The sequence below is a fragment of the Cygnus olor genome, chromosome 2 (assembly GCF_009769625.2).
Source record: "Cygnus olor isolate bCygOlo1 chromosome 2, bCygOlo1.pri.v2, whole genome shotgun sequence".
NCBI lineage: Eukaryota > Metazoa > Chordata > Aves > Anseriformes > Anatidae > Cygnus > Cygnus olor.
In genome coordinates this window covers 26,754,965-26,775,555 of record NC_049170.1, presented here as the reverse complement: position 1 = coordinate 26,775,555, position 20,591 = coordinate 26,754,965, and the positions used below count along the sequence as shown (strand labels likewise).

At 37.6% G+C, this 20,591-nt stretch overlaps 1 protein-coding gene across 5 annotated transcripts in view; it reads left to right on the top strand.

Annotated features, from left to right (window-relative positions):
- The window catches only part of SLC25A13 (solute carrier family 25 member 13), a 99,944-nt gene that overhangs the window by 45,449 nt on the left and 33,904 nt on the right, over positions 1-20,591 (top strand). For all 5 annotated transcript variants that reach the window (XM_040550246.1, XM_040550245.1, XM_040550247.1 and 2 more), the window contains 7 exons: positions 4,057-4,196; positions 10,775-10,921; positions 12,714-12,852; positions 13,682-13,775; positions 13,951-14,035; positions 16,250-16,334; positions 16,796-16,954. In XM_040550246.1, coding sequence (XP_040406180.1) covers positions 4,057-4,196; positions 10,775-10,921; positions 12,714-12,852; positions 13,682-13,775; positions 13,951-14,035; positions 16,250-16,334; positions 16,796-16,954 — 849 coding nt within the window. The remainder of the gene's footprint in view (positions 1-4,056; positions 4,197-10,774; positions 10,922-12,713; positions 12,853-13,681; positions 13,776-13,950; positions 14,036-16,249; positions 16,335-16,795; positions 16,955-20,591) is intronic.

Here is a 20,591-nt window from a genome sequence, read left to right as displayed (position 1 = left end):
TAAATGACTTTGCAATTGAAAACGTTGAACTTTTTTTAAACCATTTAAAGGAAGCTGTTTCCAAATGCTCGATCACAAGTATGCAACTTTAACAAAACACGATTTTATAAAGATACCACCTTTTGTCTGAGCAGAATGATGGGGGTTTGCATATTCAGGTTTTTAAAAATCCACATCTCTGTATAAAAAAGATCTGTTTGTCACTTTTGTATTAATCTTACTTTGTTGGAACCAAGTTGTAGCTGTAATGCTCATATGTTCCTCTTCAGGCCCTTGAGTGTGATGAATATAGAAGCAGCTACTGCCATAAGGGTTTAAAAAGTTTATTGGTACTTGTGGGATTCTTGTTAGCTTACGATAGTTCATGTATTTTCAAATTCGTCTTTTGCTTTCCTCTTTACAGAAGGTAGCCTGTATTCTTTACAGAAGTTGCTATTACCGGTATCAGGATAATCTCATTTTTCTCAAGGCTCAAGTTTTTAGCGCAGGTTTTCTATACCAAGCAAAAAATAAATAAATAAAAAATAAAAATTAATTGCATAAAGGTGCAACATATAACTGTATAAAATAAAGCCCATTTTGACAGCCTTTTTGCCAAAATTTTGTGGCTATTTTCTAAAAGGGGGTTTTGTAGATGATCATGATTTTTTTTTCTAGCTATGAAACATTTTTGTACTTGTGCAAATATATAGTTTGAAAGCATCTCCATCCCTAGAGATAATCAACCCTCAGCTGGACATGGTCCTGAGAAACCTGACCTGATTGGATTGTTTTTGACAGGAGGCTGGACCAAATGAGGTCCAGGTGTCCTCTCCATCACAAAGTATTCTGTGACTCTAAAAAAAAGTTTGTTTAAAAAAACAAAAACAAAACCACCTGGCTACTGAGAAACGTTTCTGCTACCCTATGTTTTAAGGTGTATAGTTCAGCTAGTTGGTCGAACTTCACAGCTCCAGGTTTGAGGTCCAAACTACAATTTAAAATTGTCCATTTTTTATTTTAATTCTGTACTTAGATGATTAGGAGATTATATTTAGAAGTGAGTAATAATTTGGAGTGAGTTCTAGTACACAGTTGGATGTCTTCTGATGGTTAGCAGGCTTGATCAGGTTTTATGTTCCCTTGCTGAAGGTTCCTTTTCCTATTTGTAGTGCCAATATTAAGAGGTGATTTTTTTTTTTCCTTTTGTCAGAAGTTAGCTTTTTTTTTTTTTCCACTTTTCGGTTTTTGATTTTCTTGGTAATTTTTCTTGTATGCCACAACCAAGGAGTTTTTACAAGGCAAGTTGGGGGAGCAAGACACATTGTACTTGCAACATAGCTCATGTGTGATAACTAAGCAAAATAAAATTACAGTGGCATAATCACAGGACACTGTAATTTTCATATGTAAACATAAGTTAAAGATTGTGAGGAGCCTGGTGTCATCAAAAGGAATTTGAGACTGCTTTTATATTAACTACGGTTTTCCTATCTCTTATTTCACATCAAGTAAGGAAGCACTTTTTTTTTTCTTTTACAAAGACAAGTCTGGAGTCCAACCAAACCTAGTTTTTTGTAAATGTCAATGTTTCTAAACTCATCCAAACAGAATCAGTGTCTTGTTCTGTGTAAATCTGGGAGATGGGTTGGGAGGGACAAAGGAAACTGACGAGCGTCTGAATGCTGTGTGGGAGACAGGCATCTAAACAGGTACTGTAGTTGTCCTGGGAATATCCTCGCTCCTCTGGAAAAGCGGAGTGGTTGCTAGCAGGAAGAGACAGTTTTCCAGTCCTTTTGTTTGTGGACAAAACAGGCTGCCTTCTTCATGGAGGTTTCTTTCTTTGAGGGCTGGGGGAGGAAGTCTGGCAGAAATCAGGAGGATAATCTCCAACATGTGACTTCTGCCCTAAGCTGTGTCAGTAGGAAGCATCCTAAATAACAGGCGTTCGGTAGTGGGACAGTCAATCTGAACTGACTTTTCCTCCCAGTTGCCTTGAGAGCAGAATTTTGCCTCTGGAGAATGCTGGCTGACGAGACCCAAGCCAGTTGTGATGGAGCTTGAAGACACGAATGAACAATGCTGCCCTGGGGACACTGTCTCAAGTTGCTTGGAGAAAATTCTCACAGGACGTTAGGGCCTGAAGATCTGAATTTTAAGAATTTGAGGTTAACTAGGGTCAGTTTTTCTGTTTGTAAGTTAAAACCAACTTGTTCTTTCACAACTGATCCTAGGGATCAGTGGGTGGTGCATTTTTAAAGATGAAACTACTGACTTTGTTGAGATGTGAAGAGGTCTTTGATATCATCTCTACTGTCTCCACAAATCCCAGACTATGACCTCCCCCCTTGCTTTAGAACAAGCTGTCCTTGCAGGTAATACCAGCTGCAGTGAGTTTGGGTCTGTGTGAGGCAGGACACTTGCCTCTATCACCACCTCACAACCATTTTTTGTATGTCTTAGTCCTTCATTGACTTAGGTACTTCCTAACAGCTTCCTGGCTCTTCCTGGCTGTTCCATCCTGGCTGTCACTATTTCTTGCTTCTTTGTCTGACAGTGTGAATTTCACCGTGGCTGGGTTTCCCCAGGTCAGCAGAGGCACTGTGCCTATCTGGCATGGACTGAACTAGAAGCCAAAACTCGATCTGTGCAGGAGATGAGACCTCATGGCCCCAAAGTGTCAGCTCCCACTTCACTTGTGGCGCTGGGGTGAGCAGGAAGATGGCTCCCAGGCCTTGCCCGTCGGTAGGGGCTTGCTCCAAAGAGGTGGCTTGCAGCTTCTTCTGCAGGCAGGGAGACAGACAGCTGTGCTGCTTTCCTTCCCTCCAGGCTCTGGTCACGCTTGGGAACTGGCTTCCAGCTCCGTGGCTCACAGAGACAGACAGGAGCTGAGAGCTTGGGTTCCTGATCTTCTGCGAAGTGTGAAGGGAGCAGGAAGTCACCTCCTGGCCCTACCTGTGGGTAGGGAGTGGCTCCTGGGAACAGCTCTCCGTGCCCACAGGAGCTAGCAGGAGACGAGAACTGGCTCCTGGCTGGCGTTGCTGGAGGCTTGTGCAGACGTGAGGGAGGTATATGGCAGCTGGGAACCTCTGGCTTTGAGCTTCTCTTTGGAAGATGTGCTTGCCATTTATTTTTGGCTGAGACAACAACTACTCTTGCCCTGAAGTGGGCTTTGTCGTATGAGAGACCTGTCTGAAAGACAAGTATTTCCTCAGGTCTTGTTCCTGTTTCTGTTAGTTAAAGTATGTATAGTCCAATTCCAGGAACATATTGCCCTTATTACTGATTATACAAGTTGGTGTGTTTCAAATAGTATTCATTTCCCAAAAATGTCATGTACTGTCAGAACGTCTGCCAAGCCCATAATAAACAGATGGCCAGTTAGGACAACTAAACTAATCTAAACTAAACTATGAACTTTGCATTTAGGTGTGATTAATAAAACTTGCTCGCCCTGCATCCCATAGCAAAAATGAGACTGTAAAGTCTGCTTTATGTTGGAGGTGGTGTTAAGTTTGTATTCTGTCTGCCATGTCCCTCCACCCCCTGCCTCACATATGACTGTTCCTGTAAGGTAACTACAGAAAAGTGGATCTTGAAATACTGGTATTTTTATAGTTGATTTGTTTGAATGTGGAGAACTCTTGGAATAATACAAAAGCCTGAATTATAGTGACACAAAACTTTCATTGTTAGCAGTTTGAAAAGATTATGCTGAAAATTGGTTAGCTTTAGTCATCTTTTCTTAAATTGTCTTTTAATTTTAATCCTTTCTCGCTTGGTTTTTAAACTTGAAATACCTAGTTGAGTCTCTTCCAATCAAATGCTGCGAATATAGAACTTCACAAGTAAGATTATTCAAGAGATTATATTTGTGAGGGTGTTCAAAACTTTTCATTTATTATGATTTTGTTTAACAAAAAAGCTAGGTTTGCTTTACAGTATGTTACTGATTTATATGAACAATATTGCTTTCCTGTTAGAATATGCTGTATTTGTTTTGCTTATATAAATATATGCTCATCTCTGTTGTTATTTTATTTTATTATTAGACTAACATTTTTCTTTTCTTTCCAGAGGATGCTAAGCAAGTTTTTGGCCAGACCACGATTCATCAGCACATTCCATTTAACTGGAATTCAGAGTTCGTACAGCTGCATTTTGGAAAGGATAGAAAAAGACACCTAACATACGCGGAGTTCACCCAGTTTTTACTGGTAGGTATAATACAGTACAGGTTATCAAGATTAATAAGATACTTGCAAAATACCATACTAGTAGGAAAGTTTTGAGAAAGACTGTGTGGACTTTTACAGTTGGACTGCTGAACTTTGATAGTGTTGATAAATAGGATAAGCTAGTGGTAAATTTGCTGATTCTGGATGGCTCTTTTTTTTCTTCATTTTTCTTTTGTTTTTGGCACCTGTGTGCAGAAAGTCAGGTAGTTATTGAAAATTTCCTATATTGCATGAGTCAAAGAATATTAAATAACAGTATTGAACATTTTGAACCCAGACTAGTATTAAGAAATATTTCTGTCCGTAAATAGTACGTTTACCAAATTGGTATTTAATTCTGTGCCAATATCCAATAAGATGATGTTTTGCTGCAAGCCATTTCCACACAATTCTTTCCTTTTCATCACTTTTGTGTTTACAATAGGGAAATACTACTTAGTTTTGCTTTTGGTATATAGAGAATAAAATATTATCTTTCTTTTACAAGGAATTCTTGTCTATATACACTTCGGGGTACTTTGTTACAGAAAACAAAATATTGTGCTAATAAAAAAAATAAACAGATTATCTGCATTTCAGCACTACTGTTAAAAATACTCTGTAGTAGGAAAAGTGATCCTTGAAGTGGTGAACATGTGAGATTCTTATTTGTATTCCGTCTGAATACTTAATGCCTGTATTAGTATTTACACTAGAGAGTTTTAAAATGGGAAACCGCTTGAAGACTGCAAGGTTTCTTTTTTTCTTGTTTACACAAGTATGTTAGTTCACAGTAGGAGGTGGTATCATTTTGATGAGGAATAATTAAGATAATGCTATTGAGACAAATGTTTCAAATTGACTTTGTAGAACAGAGCCTAATTAACTTTGTATGAAGAGGACGTCAGGTATCACATGATTAAATTCTATTCCCTTAGGTTTTGTGTTGACTGTTGCAACTCCTAAGTAGCTCAGATATGCACCAATTTTGTGACACAATGGTGAGCTAGAACCTCTTCTGGATGAAAGAACCAAAACGTTACTTTATCAGAAAAAAGGCCTATGGCCACATGTGTTCTTGGTTGTTCCAGTACCTCCTTCCGTACAGAATGAGCCCTGGATGTGTATCTTGATTTTGTTGGACTACGATCACAGGCTTAACAGACTACCAGTCCTGTTTGCTTCATGTATCTGTCTGCTCAGAGATTAGAGGAAAGCCTGAAGAAAAACACAGAATGAAAAGAAGACATGTAGAATCCTAGAATGGTTTGGGTTGGAAGGGATCCTAAAGATCATCTAATTCCAACCTCTGTGCTGCAGGCAGAGACACCTTCCACAAGAAGGTGTCCACTTGCATGCACACACGCGCGTACAAAAGGGTTTCAGAGCCACCAGCTTAAAATAACATGTAACCTCATGGCTGGGTATTTGGAAGATTTGAGTTCTTTTTTTTTGTATTTTTGGGTTCTTTCATGTTCTTTCTTTGAATTAGGAAAAGCAGGAGCTAAGGCATGAGTCGTCTAGCTTTGGATTTAAGTCCTAACTACTAGGCTTTTTCATCCTAGTGGAGGGGTGATTCTCTTTTGTTGACTAAAAGGACTTTCCTCCTATGTGATAATTTTCTGGGGAGAATTGTATTTGGTTTTATTGTGTCTTTTTTGTTGTTGTTTTGTGTTTTTTTTAAAACCATTTTATACTGCAAAAGCATATCTTAGCTATGTAGCAGTGCAGAGTAAAAGGTTGTGTTGGAACACATCAGTGGTCCTCTCATGAACCAGACAGTTCTTTCAGTCATGATCTGCATATGACAGAAAGAGGGAGGATGAGCGTAAACATGGAGAATAAGATCAACAATTGTGAGTGTCCTCTAGAGGGGTGAGATGCATTCAGGAAAAGTTCTAAGGCTGCAAATAAAGTTGCTCTCAGCATTGGTACGGACAGCAGGAACTTTCAAGCAAATTGTTTTAAGGATGCTGCAACAGTTGTCTTCTATCAGTACAGTTTGTTAGGATGCTCAGTCAGTCACAGTAATTGGGTACATCTATTTACTTATTTTCTGTAACTGTAAATCTTGGAAACATGAGTTTCCTTACTGACGTGCTTTGCAGCATTATATTATAGATCACGAATTTGCAGCACAGAAATGACTCTCAGCATAGGCATAGAAATCTTCCTTTAAGTTCTGTAACCTTTGGTACTCAGCCTTTCCTTCTGACATTCTGCCTTTGCATGAGTCAGTCTCCTTGTTCTGATGTCTAGACCTTGGACCTTAGACAGCAGGAGACCACAGTGGATACCAGATTACCTCTCTGCATTCCAGATGTGTGAATGCTCTTTATATTGCACTTAACATGGACCAGATGGTTCTGTAAGGCGCTTCAGGTACTGCTTTGTAAGTACAATGTAATTTGCCACTTCTAATGGAATAATCCAGCTAGAGTCAAATTCATTCATATTGGCTCCTATTATACCACATAAAGTTGTTACATATTCATTATCTGTTGCAGCATTTGGGCTAATCATCACTTCTGGCAAAGCTGAAGCTAGGCGGAAAATAACATTAGTATATTTTATCTATGCACAAGACAGATCTCTTCTAGCTTTAAATAAGAAGAGTTTTTTTGGTATTCTGAATATTTATATCCAGCCACCCCCTTTTTTGTCTACAGTAACAGAGAAGTCCAAAAGTATAGCCTCCAAACTACTTAGCTCAAGTATGCTTAACAGCCTATCTGCATCAACCCGGAGCTCAAGGTGTGTTGTTTTACCCTGCTTCTCATTTCGCTAGCTTAAAATTAGCTCAGATGTCTCTGCTACATTATCAGTCACATCTATATCTGTTTGGATATAGTCATGTTCTATTATCACTTAAATGGCAAGTCTGCTTCATGAAGCGTGATGCTGGCCCCTTTCCCAGCATGTGAAATCTATTCTGCAGAATGGATTTTAATATATGCTTATATGTGGACTTGCTAAATCCATTTCCATGTTATCTGGGGATTTATTCATGCCCAGCATATTAGTTGATGAAGTAGTACTCTTTATAATTGATACCCCAGGTTTTGCTCCGGTAGAAAGGATTGTGCTGCATATGATGACTTGTAGATCCATTGGGATGGAACCCAAGCATAAGTTTCTATCTAACTGGAAAGTAATGAAGTTTATAATGAGCTGTAAGTGAAAGCTGAGGTAAAATCTGTAGATGGGAAATAATTTCATGAACATTTTGGTGCCAGCATGCCTGCCATGATGTGCAAATTAATTTTTCACAACATTTTTTACTAGCTTGGGGAATTTTGGACTCGAAGCATCAAGGAAGAAGCTTATTTTCTGAAGTATATCTATGTTTACAAAAAGTCTAGTCAGAGAAGGTTCTTTTCAGCATGTGTAATTTGTATTGCAAAGCAATGAGGACTGTATTCCTTTTAAACGTAACTTGTCTCAGTAAGCAATACTGGACAGAAATAGGTAAAACAAATGTTTCTGCAGATCAGATAGCGTCTGTAAATGCTACTACAGCTTTGTTTTTTTTTCAGTTCATTTTAAAGTGATATTTTTTATATTACTGCATGTACACGGCATAGGACATGTTATGAACATCTTATCAGATTTCACTGATAAATTGCTCGTAGCTGCTGAGCCTCATTTTGAAACACAGTCGTGCTGTGAGGTGCCTTAACTTTCAGACTCAGGGAATAGATAGCCTTTCTTTGGACATAAACATGTTAAGGAGTTTATTGCATTGTTATGCAATGTACAGTGATTAGAGAAGTGACATCTGTCTGTTTTGTTTTGTGACAGATTTTATATGAGAAATTTGGTTTTGAGGCTAAGTCTCCTTTGCATATAATGTCTGAACGTTCTCATATGCCCTATCACTGTGTCGTTTTGGGAATTTTGGGAATGTCGTGTGACAGAAGGTCCTTGTGCTTCCTTCTGTTTGATGGGATGAGTCTTCATTATTTGCAGCCTGCTTAAACCGCTTCATTTCTGAACTCAGGTGGAGGTGCGAATAGGGAGCTCCAGAAGACTGAGATCACCCTATTCAGAGCTTTGACTTGCTGTCTTTTTACAGCTAAGCAGTTATTTACTAGCTGTCGAGAGTATGGGCAAATGGCAGCACTGAGGCCTTGTCGATGTGTTTAACCAAGTGGGATAATTCTCTCTAGTTAATTCCATGGGTACCAAGACGATGGAAAGGAATCATGTAAGCAAGGAAAAGATGGGGTGGTTTGGCTTGTACTTGATTGTGGTACTAACAGCCATTTTGTAATTAGCCAAGTGATGACAAGAAACATGCCCTTAACATATGTCTCTGGATCGTGAGCACTGCTTTGCTTCTGTGGCTGTGACGCTGCTATCAGCCAGGGTCCCACCAACACCTGGTGTGCAGAGGTGGTAGCAAACTGGACTTATGTTCTGCAAGTGGTCCTCCAGGTTGCCTTTTTTTTTTTAAACTGCATTTAAGTGCTGGTTTCTGCCACCACAGGACTGCCAGCAATTTCAGTGGTTAAAACAAATGGATAGAGAGAGAGAGAGAAGAAAGCAACATTCACTGTTTCCCATGTTATTCTACTGCTAAATATAGGTGGTTTTTCTGTGATGCTGCCACTTACTGACAATTGTTTTTGTTAATGTGTTCATATTTTTGTTCATTTGCTCCTGTGTTTCCATCTGCTACGAGGTGAGCATTTAGGGAGACAGGAGTTGTTATACCTAACTCCTCTTCAGAGCCGTGTGCCTCCTGAGTAGCTGCCTGCCTCAAGCTGACAAGTTTTGTTGTGTTCCCGTGCTCCTCCCACTGTAAACCTCCCAGTGTTGCTTGCTTCCAAATTCTGTTGAAATTACAGGCACAATCGGAATGAACCAGAAGCTTACATGGCTACATCCAGCCCGATTGCTCAATTGTAACACCTCCACACAGGGGGCTGTAATGTAAAGGAAACGTGACAGAACTGAAATTGTAATGCTGCAAATTATAACCCTCACAAGCATTTCTCATTAAAAGCAGAAATTTCTGAATAATTCTGGGAGTGAAGTGCCCTGTTGAAACACTGATCGGGCCTTTCCTCTCCCCCCGCCTTTACCTTCTTCTGCCTAATATATTAGGTGCTTTTCATCATACCTTTCAGTTCAGGGTATAGCGTTTTAATTAGGAGTTAAGACTAAAATTAGAGAGGCTGGGAGACTGAAACGAAAAGGCAAAAATGGTTTGAATGGCAGCATGCACCGGTGGCTGCAGCGTGAGGTGGGTGAGTGGAAGGATGGATGGTGGCTGCAGGCCTTCTGTGGACCTGCTCCTACGCCTGTTGAGTTTGCCTTTCACCATTCACTCTCTGCCCCTGTGAATATTGCTGTGAGATAAATAGCAACTTACAGAAGATCATATTCACTGAGAGTACATCATGCTTGTGATTCCTGACTAGCATGAGTCTTGAATTAATGTGACTTTTAAGGCATATTTTTTTTGCAAATGGAATTAAAGTAATAGGATAGTGTCGTTGTCCACTGCAAGACTTGGCATAGCATAACTGGCATACTTTTGCTGTGATTCTGTTTTCTGAGTAATTGATTACGAATATGTATTCAGACTAGGCACTCTATTTCCAGTGAAGTATTTTTAAGCCTTGAAATTGGAAGGAAGGAGATGGCAATGATTCGTTTTCTTCCAGTCAGTAGAGAAACACTGATTGGTAAGTCAAACTATGTCACCAAAATGTAATTCTGCTTTAAGAAAATCTGTAGAACTAGATAAAACTTCAACACATGTTGTCAAGTTACCATCTGTGCAGAATTGTTCTTTTAATTAAAAAATAAGAAAATATTCTAACAGTAATTTATGAAGAAACGGAAGAGGTCACAGTAGAAAAAGACACAAATTTTTGAGAGGTTTAATGCCTTTTTATCTTCTCTCAGTGTTACATTTGAATCACAAACTGAGTTTATCAGGTGGTTGTATCAGATGATACTTGTGATAGGTCTCTGCCTGTTACTGCAGCTGAAATATTGAGAGGTGATCTTTAACCAGTCATGATTCAGAGAGTTTTAGATGAAACTGCTGCTGTCCTTTATAAATATATTTTAAATGAGGATGCTTTTTGAGAGAATACTTTCAGGACTAGTGGATGTCTGTGTGGAAATCTCTGATCATTGCATTATCTTCATTCAAGTGGTAGCAAAGAATTTTATGGAATATTTTTTGACCTGCAGCAACACATGCAATAAACTGGATAATGCACATCATGGAACACTTTAATGTTTGTGCATGGGAGATTGCTTCCACTTGTGGCGTATCAACATGCCCTTCATTTCTCAGTTAAATTAATTGCATGACCTACTGCCCCCAGGGCAGAAAAATTGTAGCTGTTGTTGTAGATGCTCAGCTCAGTGACGGAGGCCGTATATGCAACAGTTGGAAAAGGCTGAAAATTATACATACAATATCAATTAAAATCCGGTTACATGTAACTGTGTTTTGTTAAGTATGAGACATTCTATAGGATTGCATTAAATAAATCTAACTGTTAAGGTAATAATTCTGAACCTTTTGTTTTGTTTTGTTTTTCATATATTTTCAGGAGATACAGTTAGAACATGCAAAACAAGCTTTTGTGCAGCGAGACAATGCTCAGGCTGGAAGAGTCACAGCTATGGACTTCAGGGACATTATGGTCACCATCCGACCACATATGCTGACGCCATTTGTTGAAGAATGTCTAGTAGCTGTGAGTAGCTCTGGTAGCACCATTGGGAAAGACATGGGATACAAGGCTGAGATTCCTTTTTTTTATGTAACTTGACCACTCTGTGGCACCTAGTCCACGTTACAAATGCATGTTTTTAAGCTTAGCAGTTATTAGTCTACACATAGGAAGGTTAACCCTCATTACATTACGTGTCCTCAACATTCCTGGACTTCTGAGTCAAAAGACAAAGCAAGTAGGTGGATCTTAGTAATGACCTACAAATGTGGAGTTCTGTGGCTACTTCTAGTCATTCCTTTTTTTTTTTTTTTCCTCAAAGAAAAAATGCACAAAACTGTTGCATCCTATTTAGTAAGTCATCCTCAAAGGACTTGCTTTGTAATGTCAGTTCTAATCTTTGGAGGGTAATTTCCAGACACCTGAGAGAGTGTATGAACTGCAACACCACCCAAGTGCATTCACTGATAGTAATTACACATCAGTGTACACATTTTTTGGCTTGAAATGCATTTTATTGTTTAGTGGACATTTTCCTGATTTCTAGACCCTATTGTTATATTTCTGTTGTCCATTAAGCAGAATCTATAATTTTAGTTTTTAGTAATTTATTAATTTTGTGCCGTATCTCATGAGGAAAGTCTCTGTAGTTTTCCAGGAAGAATGGCCTTTCAGAACATATGAGATTTGTCTTTTGTGAACTGTGTTTCTCACAAAGCAGAACTTCTATTACAGCATGATAGGCCAAATTAAATATTATTCATATTTAGATGAATATGAAGAGGGAAAAAAAAAAGGTACATTTGGTTTTGACCACAGTTTCTAATCTTGGAAATTTGTAGCAGCTCTTTCCAAATAATCTGAAGTCTGGCTATTTCCAGGTTTAAAGAAATTTGTTCTTCTTTGATTTGTAATGGAGAATTCCAGGGAGATGTGTAAAGTGATGAGAACTGCAAACTGTGTGCAGAATGTTGGAAGAAGCATACAGTGAAAAGCATAGCCAGAAGACTCATGGACAACGATTTCTGATACCTTCTTTCTCTATTCTCTCCCCAGTCTCGTTAGCAGCTTTCCTGGGTCATATACTCTCTCAGAAAATATCAGATGAGATTTTTGATTCTCCCTCAAGGTCAATTAAATTTTGGCAAGCTTGTGCATTGTTTTCAGAAATTTTGTAGATCACCAATCTTATACTTTAAATTAGTGAATTGGCCCAATATTTTTTTCTGTGTGCGGGCCCAACACCACTTCACAATAAAGGCTTAGGTTCATTACTCATTTTAGAACAAATAACTGTTTGAACCTCATTGTTCCCATTTGGTTTGACTGCCTGATATGAGCCTGAGAGCTTACTGCTGGTTTTCCACAACTTGAAATGCCTGTGAATTTAAATGTTTGAGTTGACCTTTTTCAGAATATGTTTTGATTTTGTTGAAATTTTCTGTATAGTAATATACTTTACATGTAGAAGTAGATTTCCTCATTACTAGAAATAAGCCAACTTATAAAACATTTCCAACTGAAACAGTACTGAAACTTGAACTTTGTAAATTACTACTGGTTATGTTGTTATAATCCTGCATATGTATTTGTTTAGGTTTGTAGGGTGGGGAGAGTTTTACATTCTGGTCATGATTAGTTTCAGTAACATAAGAATCTTTCATAGTTTTCTTTATTTCGCATTATTTTTTTTTAAAAAAAGCAACTCTGTGCTACTGTCACTCTTATAAAAATAATTTGTTTCAAAATCTTTATGTCAAGATTTTTCTTTTAACACTCTCCCTTCTCTTTTTTTCTTTTACTGTCTCTACTCTAGGCTGCTGGAGGTACCACTTCCCATCAGGTCAGCTTTTCCTATTTTAATGGATTTAATTCTCTCCTTAACAACATGGAGCTCATTAGAAAGATCTACAGTACTCTTGCTGGAAATAGAAAAGATGTGGAAGTCACTAAGGGTTGGTATAAATGTTTGCAGTCTGGAAGTTTCCTTGGGCATTTGGCTGGGGCAGGGTGGAGGGGAAGACCTCATCTGTATGCTTTTAAATCAATGGGAGGGGGAGAAAGCCTGCTTTGTTCCTGTTTCTTGGTACATCAGTAGTTTTGTACATTCCTGCTGCAGTCCACCTTCCAGGTTTTTCATTTGTTTCCATCAGAAAAAGGTCCTGGTAAACTGGCAGTGGGGGCAGGGTGAGGAAAGTATGTATAGATATTTAAAAGTTTAAAAAACTTCCTAGGACTCCTGCCAAATTGGCAGCCTATTAAAGTGACCTTCAAGGGTAGTTGAAGAATTCCATAAACTTGTATTGGCGGCACAGTAAGCTGATCTACAAGCTTGGAACAAGATGTTATCTGCTATATCTAACCACTTTTATAGAGAATTCCCTGTGCAACGCCAAAGTTTCATTAATGTGGCCTACCCTGACTATGCATGAAAAGTTCCACATCTCTTGACTCCTGATTTTTTTTTGCCTTTTTTTTTTTCCCTCTGACCCACAACTGATTGATACCGTATGTCAAATATCCTAAATCCTGCTGATAGCACTAAGCTTTAAGACCAGAGAGTAGTACTTGTCTGCATGATGGATATACCATTTCAAACATACATTTATGTAGTGGCAGGAACACTTTAGTGGTGGGTCACTTTTATTTCTCTCTCCCCCTTCCCCTCCACGCCAGCATCTTCTGCTTAACACTAAAATATAAAGTAACTCTGAAGTGCTTCGGATTACTTGTATCTGGTTTGATTAGTTTTTCTTTCTTTTCTGTATTTCTGTTCTGTTGCAGAGGAGTTTGTTCTGGCAGCTCAGAAATTTGGTCAGGTTACACCCATGGAAGTTGACATCTTGTTTCAGTTAGCAGATTTATATGAGCCGCGGGGGTAAGTGAAGAATCATCTATCCTTCCCTTTTTTCTTTCCTCCTCTCTCATACTCTGAAGGAGAGGGAGGTGGTGGTGGGAAGCAGAAGGGTGTAATGTAGTGGTCAAGTGCGGGTAACTCCTTGTGATCCAAAACCTATCTGTAAGCAATCACTAAACTGAATTAATTTCCTCAGGCGCATGACATTAGCTGACATAGAAAGAATTGCTCCTCTGGAGGAAGGGACGTTGCCCTACAACCTGGCTGAGGCCCAGAGGCAGGTAAGAACAGCAAGATGCTGTTATGTATTGTGTTCTGTATCCAGTGTCAGATAAATAGATATCCTACCTCTCTATGTAGTCATAAAGCTGAGTTGCTTTTCTCTTGTGTTTTGTAATATCTATGAGGAATATCTTCTTGTTAGAATTTATTTTTAACCTGCATCTTGTCATCTCCATCTCTTCTCTGTACCCCTTTCTCTTGGGTTGCATTTTAACAGGTTAAATGTAATTTACTTTGCAAAGATAAAACAAGATGTATGAGTGTTATCCAGCCATTTAGTAAATATTAGGTGTATACCTAATTAAGTTGTTTATGTTTCATGATTCTGTTGCTCTCTGTTCTTTTTAATGAGGAAAGACTTCCTGCTCTAAGTATGGACGGTAAATTCAGCATCTAGCCTATTAAATGGCAGCCCTTGTTCTGAAAATGCACGCATGTTCAAGGCGTCAGAGTATTCTCTGCTTTGCTTTATACTCTGCTGAATATAAAAATAGGAGAAATTATGTTTGGTCTACCATCACAATTTTCCTATAAGCAATAATATTCTCTGTATGTACAAAAACTAAAGGATATTGGTTTTCTCTTGATGGTATAACAGAAGATGAACTTCTGTTGTGTTAGAGGAAAAAAGAAGTCAAACTTAATGATTTAAATGTCAAACTTAATGTTTTTTTAGTTTTTATGTTACTGTAGCATATATTATATTTTTTCATGATACAAGTTACTATACAAATAGATTTAAAACTAAGCCTCTGTTTCTGTTTTTCTCTTTCTCTCTGTCTATTTTAAGGCAATCTTAACTTTGTGTCTTGTGAGACTAACTTTTTTTTTGTTTTGTTTTGTTTTCCTACTCTGGGTCTGTGCAGAGACGCCAGTTTGACCACAATGATTTAATGCAGGCTACATTTTTAGGGCTACCAGGCCATAAGCCAAGCCTGTGTGTGTATGTGTGTACACATGCGTCTTTTTCGCTTCTCTTTCTTTTTCTCCTCCCTCCCCTACACTTGAACACCACCACCACAACTCCAAGACAGTATCTAGGATGGTGGTTTTCTGTTTGTTTGAGCAGTGACTAAATGTTGACTCTGCTGGGGTGAATTCAAATGAGTAGGCTCCCAAAAGCTGGCCGTCTATTCCTAGAAGACTCCTAAAGGAGTTAAAAGCTTGGACCGAATATCAAGTAACATAAGTTACAATAGGTGGCAGTAAAATGTAGCCAAAAATGCAGTTATGAAAGGAGCAACATCTTCAATTTTTGCTTTGGGGCCACTGTCCTTGCCAATATAATTTATGCCATTTTAAGAGGCTAGGACATGTGAACCTGCTTAAAATCTCACCATTTCTCCATATCTGCCTCTACATTTTCATTTTCCCATCCAGTTCCTTTTCAATGTCATCTGCTTGATTCTCAAACTGAAATGATTTTCAGCTACACTGATACCTTCATCTTGTTTTTTGCCCAACTCCAGATAGATTGGAGTATTAGCTTAAACCTAAACTTTTTTTCAGAAAAAAATAATAATATATAAAATCTATATACATTTTAGAAAAAAAAAATCTATATATATAATCTATTTTTCAGAAAAAAAAATCTATATGAAGAACTAAGGACCCTGGGTAATTTTTGTTATACTGATATATTTTCTGATAAATTTTTACCGATATATGTATTTTCTCTCATTGGATAGCAATTCTAAATCTGGAGCAGTTCTGAAATTTATTTTCATTCAGTTAAATCTAATACTCATGGAGTGTGAGAAAACTGAAATTGTAGAGGTATTTTATGAAACCTTATTGTCCTTGAGCAAATGTATATGAATAATGTTTGCATACATGCAAGTTTGACAGTCTGAGAGGTAATAGGCACACCTATTTTTGGCCACAATTCCAAGCTGGAGTTGCTTTTAGCTGTAGAAAATTAATAACCTAAGGTGTAACGTGTGCCCTTTTATATACATATTTGGATCGTTGATTTTAGAGTTGTATAATTTCTTGTAGCATCAGTCTTTCTTGTATTTTCCCAAACTGAAGAGGCTGTACTATATGATGCTTAGAGATGCATTGAAAAGAAATAATAATTAAAAACAAAATCTCCAATGTATTCTGGGATTTTCTCCAGGTATACTGTCTAATCATGAGATGTTCCCTCATGAAATACAAATGTCTGATTATTTTTCTTGTCCTCTCTTTTATTTTAAATCCTGTCTGAACAGAAAGCTCCAGGTGATGTGTCTCGACCAGTTCTCATCCAGATTGCAGAATCAGCGTACAGGTTTGCCCTTGGTTCAGTAGCTGGAGGTTAGTCATGGCTGAGCAAAATAGTATTCATCTTCACTGTTTTGTTTTGTTTTGTTTTTCTTCTGCACTTCTTCCCCTTCTGCCTTTCGTTTGAGTGTGGAAGGCTTCCCCATCTTTCCCTTGAATCCATATCTAAGGACTGGGATGACTATAAAATGGAAGGGGAAGAGGTGATCTGGTCTACAAGAATTTATGGAATTTTTGAAAAATCGTTGGAGTTTGCGGGTGATGTTTCTACTTAATTTGTCACCAAACCAGTTTCAGAAGAATCAGATTAATAATGAAGTAAGGTCAATAAATGCTTTCGGTTAAAATTGTGGGTGGTAGTTTTATATATCCAGAACATAATAAGGAAAAAAAAGATAAAACCAAATGTAGAGAGAGAGAGAAATGTGGAAGATGACAGTTGCAGTCGAACACCACAAATCATTATTTTCTTACAGCTTGATTTTTATTTGCAGCTGTTGGAGCCACGGCAGTCTACCCAATTGATTTGGTAAAAACTCGTATGCAAAACCAGCGCTCTACAGGCTCTTTTGTGGGAGAACTTATGTATAAAAACAGCTTTGATTGCTTCAAGAAAGTGCTACGTTATGAAGGTTTCTTTGGGCTTTATAGAGGTAAGTTTGAAAGGTGGCATATACTAATGGTAAGATACAATGAAGAGTTCAGGGGAACAATGTTTTTTTAAGACCGTTTTGTAAAGACTTCAGTTTTGTCTGGCTTGTACTTTTGCTTCATTTAAAATCTCATATTGATTTGCATTCCTATTCTAGCTGAACTGTTTGTGAACTTATTGATAATTAAAACATTGTAATGAGAATGTCTTTGTGGGACCTTTCTGTCCTTGCCTTCCTCATCTGCAATAGGGTAGCAGTAGCAATTTCCTGTAGCAAAACTATACTATTAGTCAAGTTTTCATTTAGTTAGCAATCCTTAGTACCAAGAATGTTTTGTCCTGTTTAGTAAAAAGTTAGACAAATCATCCTTTCTGTTTTTGTTTTGTTTTGTTCTGTTCTGTTGGTTTTTTTCAGTGTTCTTTCTCATCTGTTTTCTTACTATTAAAAGCATACAACTGTATTGAAAATATGGCACCTTGTTATTAACCAGATCTCCTTTTGTGATATCTCTTGTGACAAATCAAATCCCTTTGAACTAGTTCCATGTGCTTCGCTGATCACTGGGAATTGTCATCTTTATCAAGTTTTATGTATACCTCTTCTGAGCTTGTCAGTGTTGAGTCAGCCAGAGAGATTAGCTAGGATCAACCCACTTAGCTTAATATACGTAACCATTACTCCCAGGTTATAAAATTAGTTGTTCCAAGCTCCCTTTATAGTCAATGGAGAAAGCTCCAAAAGCTCATCTGCTCCATCCAGAAACTAAATCAACCTCACTTTGGGCATCTTAGATAAGTGCCTGCAGTCAAGTGATGGATTTTTTATTTTGTCCTTGTCACTGTTATGGTATCAATGATGTAAGTTCAGGTAAGTCAGAAGTAGTTATAAAGAATCATAAACTACTGAGTTCTGTGCATTTGTCTGTAGTTCTTCTCTGTCAAAGAAATAAAGCAAATTATATTTCTAGTATCTGCATTATTGAGATATCTTCCCCCCATCTGCCATGTTTACTGGGGTGGATTTGAAATTTGCATTATTTATTTTTAGCGATCTTGCTTAGGAACTTTTTTAATTTTTGAAAATGAGAATATTGTAATGGCTGAACTGAATTTCTAAAAACAGTTGAGTCAGGAAAGAGGAATGGAAGATTTCAGTAGAACAAATTATGGTCTGGCAAAGCTGTATGCACGTGAAAGGGGAAAACAAACAAACAAAATGGGAAAAAAAACACGCTAACAGTTGCATAAGACAAAGTGTGAAACAACTCTAAAAGTAAGTGATACATGGGCACTCTGTAATATATGATCTGAGTTGCTGCAAGTTGGCTAAATAGCTCCTCCACAAAATACAGACTTCGTAATTCTTTCAGCACAATTGGAGATGGGAAGACTCTGTTATCGATTGTGACTGAGACCGTTTTTCGAGTAGGCCTAGTAATTTAATAAAGGGTATTGACATGGTTTCCATTTTGTAAGGGTTTATAGCAATTGGGATCGTAAAAAATCTCAGTTATTGGCTAAAGAACAAAATTTATTCCCTGCAAATGTATGCTTGCTTTTTCCATGATTCTGAAAGAATAAATACGCAGAACTCCACAACCATCCACTCCTGTCTTATGTAAATTCTGAAGTAGGGTGATTTTTCACCGAGGAAAAAAAAACTCAGAAATGTCAAAAATGTGGATTCTTAATTCAATTTGTTTGTTGTGGTTTCGGAGTGATCCTTCATTGCCAAATTCAGGGAACTATTGAAGCCTTCATTAGTATAGCTTGGTTTTCCATTCTCCATCCCCTTTGCTACTTTTCAGTCTTCCTAGGCATACAGAATAGTAAAATCCCAGACAGGTTGGTGGTGCTGGTCTTCTAAACCCAAGACAATAATCTCATTTCTGGATTATATAGGAAAAATTGTGCAATGGCAAAGAACACCATCATTTCAGAGGCAAATTGAGACCTGCACTTGTACAGATTCTCTACTTAAAAGGCAGCCTGATTTAACTTCTCTCTTTAAAAAGAGTCAAATGGTGAAAGCTTCTTAAGAATGTGGATCTTTCTCTATACATTTCCATAAATTTAGACTCTTGCCTAATTTCTAAGTAGATCATGTTGGGGAAAGCTGAGCAACCAAGTGCAGAACAAAGGTTTCCAGTTAAGCTTGAGAGAGGACAGAAAAATTTGCAAGGAACATTTTATACATCAGTATATTTACACAGTGTAGCGCACTAAAGTTATAGCAAGAATCATCTAATTCTAATCTTAATTACCACACTAGCTAAGACAAACTGAACTACATCACCTATTGCTTCTTGTCAGTAACTGCTATTCTTTCTTATACCGTGGTGCATTCAGAGTTCAGCAAATTTTTTTTCTTCCACTGGAGAAGGGAGCAGTAATTGGTAGTTTTCTCCTACTTAGCTGAATAGTGATGCAAAACCTTTAAAAAAAAAAAAAAAAAAAAGAACAACAAAAAAAACTTGTAGAAACATTTGGAGCAGTGGTCTGTTTGTCATACCACACTGCAAGATAGCCAGCAGGAATTACAAACCCTACTCTGAACCCAGCCATTTCAGAGGATATTTTTAATACAAGGCACATAGTTACATCCAGTGAAGTGAACTGATTTTTTTTTTTAAATCATTATTTTATTCCAAACATGAAAAGGGCAAAACCACCATGTTCTAAACCACCATCTCAGATAAGGATAAATTACACCATCTTGTGGATGTACAGAGAGCACTAAATTCTGTTTAATGCAAATTTGGTTTTAAGGATAATCGGCGTTTCTACTGAGAAGATGCTTTGATTTTAACAACAAATGTGATATCAACCGCTTTAGAATCGTTAACTTTCTGATATCCATTATTTGAATGCTGTGTTGTTAGATTAATTTTTGTTAAGACTGTGCATCAGAGATAAAATTTTCATGTCTCTTTCTCTGCGTGGCTTAAAAGAAAACTCATCTCAGGTACCTATAATTTACTGTTGTGGCTACATTTATACCTGAAATATGTATTTAGAAACTCACAGGTATTTATATATATGCAAATATAAGAAGATTTTGGAAGCTGTGATCTGTCAACATCTCTTCCAACTGATGAGGTCACCTATATTTCTTAATATTATTTTAATCGTGTGTCCACCTAACGAGTCACAGAATGCTTCACAGTCTTAAGCAGTGAGATTAAGAGATTATTTCATCTATACCTGATGGAATTTTTATGGGAAATAAAAATACCAGAGATAAAATGCAGCTCATTAAAATGTTCAGTAGTGGTTTTCATTTCAGATAATGCCATTTCACCAAGAGGATGAGAAAGACAGGAAATGCTGTGGAAGACTGTTATCTGTGATCATTAACTGTTAAGGAACCTGTTAGTTTTATTTCTTAAGATGGTGCTCTAGCACTACAGCGACCCCAGATGCCTTCTGATCTTAGATTTTAACATTCATTCATTCATTTATTCATGATCCAACTTCATTATTCTTGATGGACTCCCATGCAAATGATACAAGACCATGGCAGGAGCTTTCCTCTAGAATATGCAATGAAGTAGCATTTTTGTAGAGTGGAAGTACAAGCCTACTCCTACCCTAAAGTTTTGTCACGGCACAAAATCTTCATGAAATAAATACCCTGT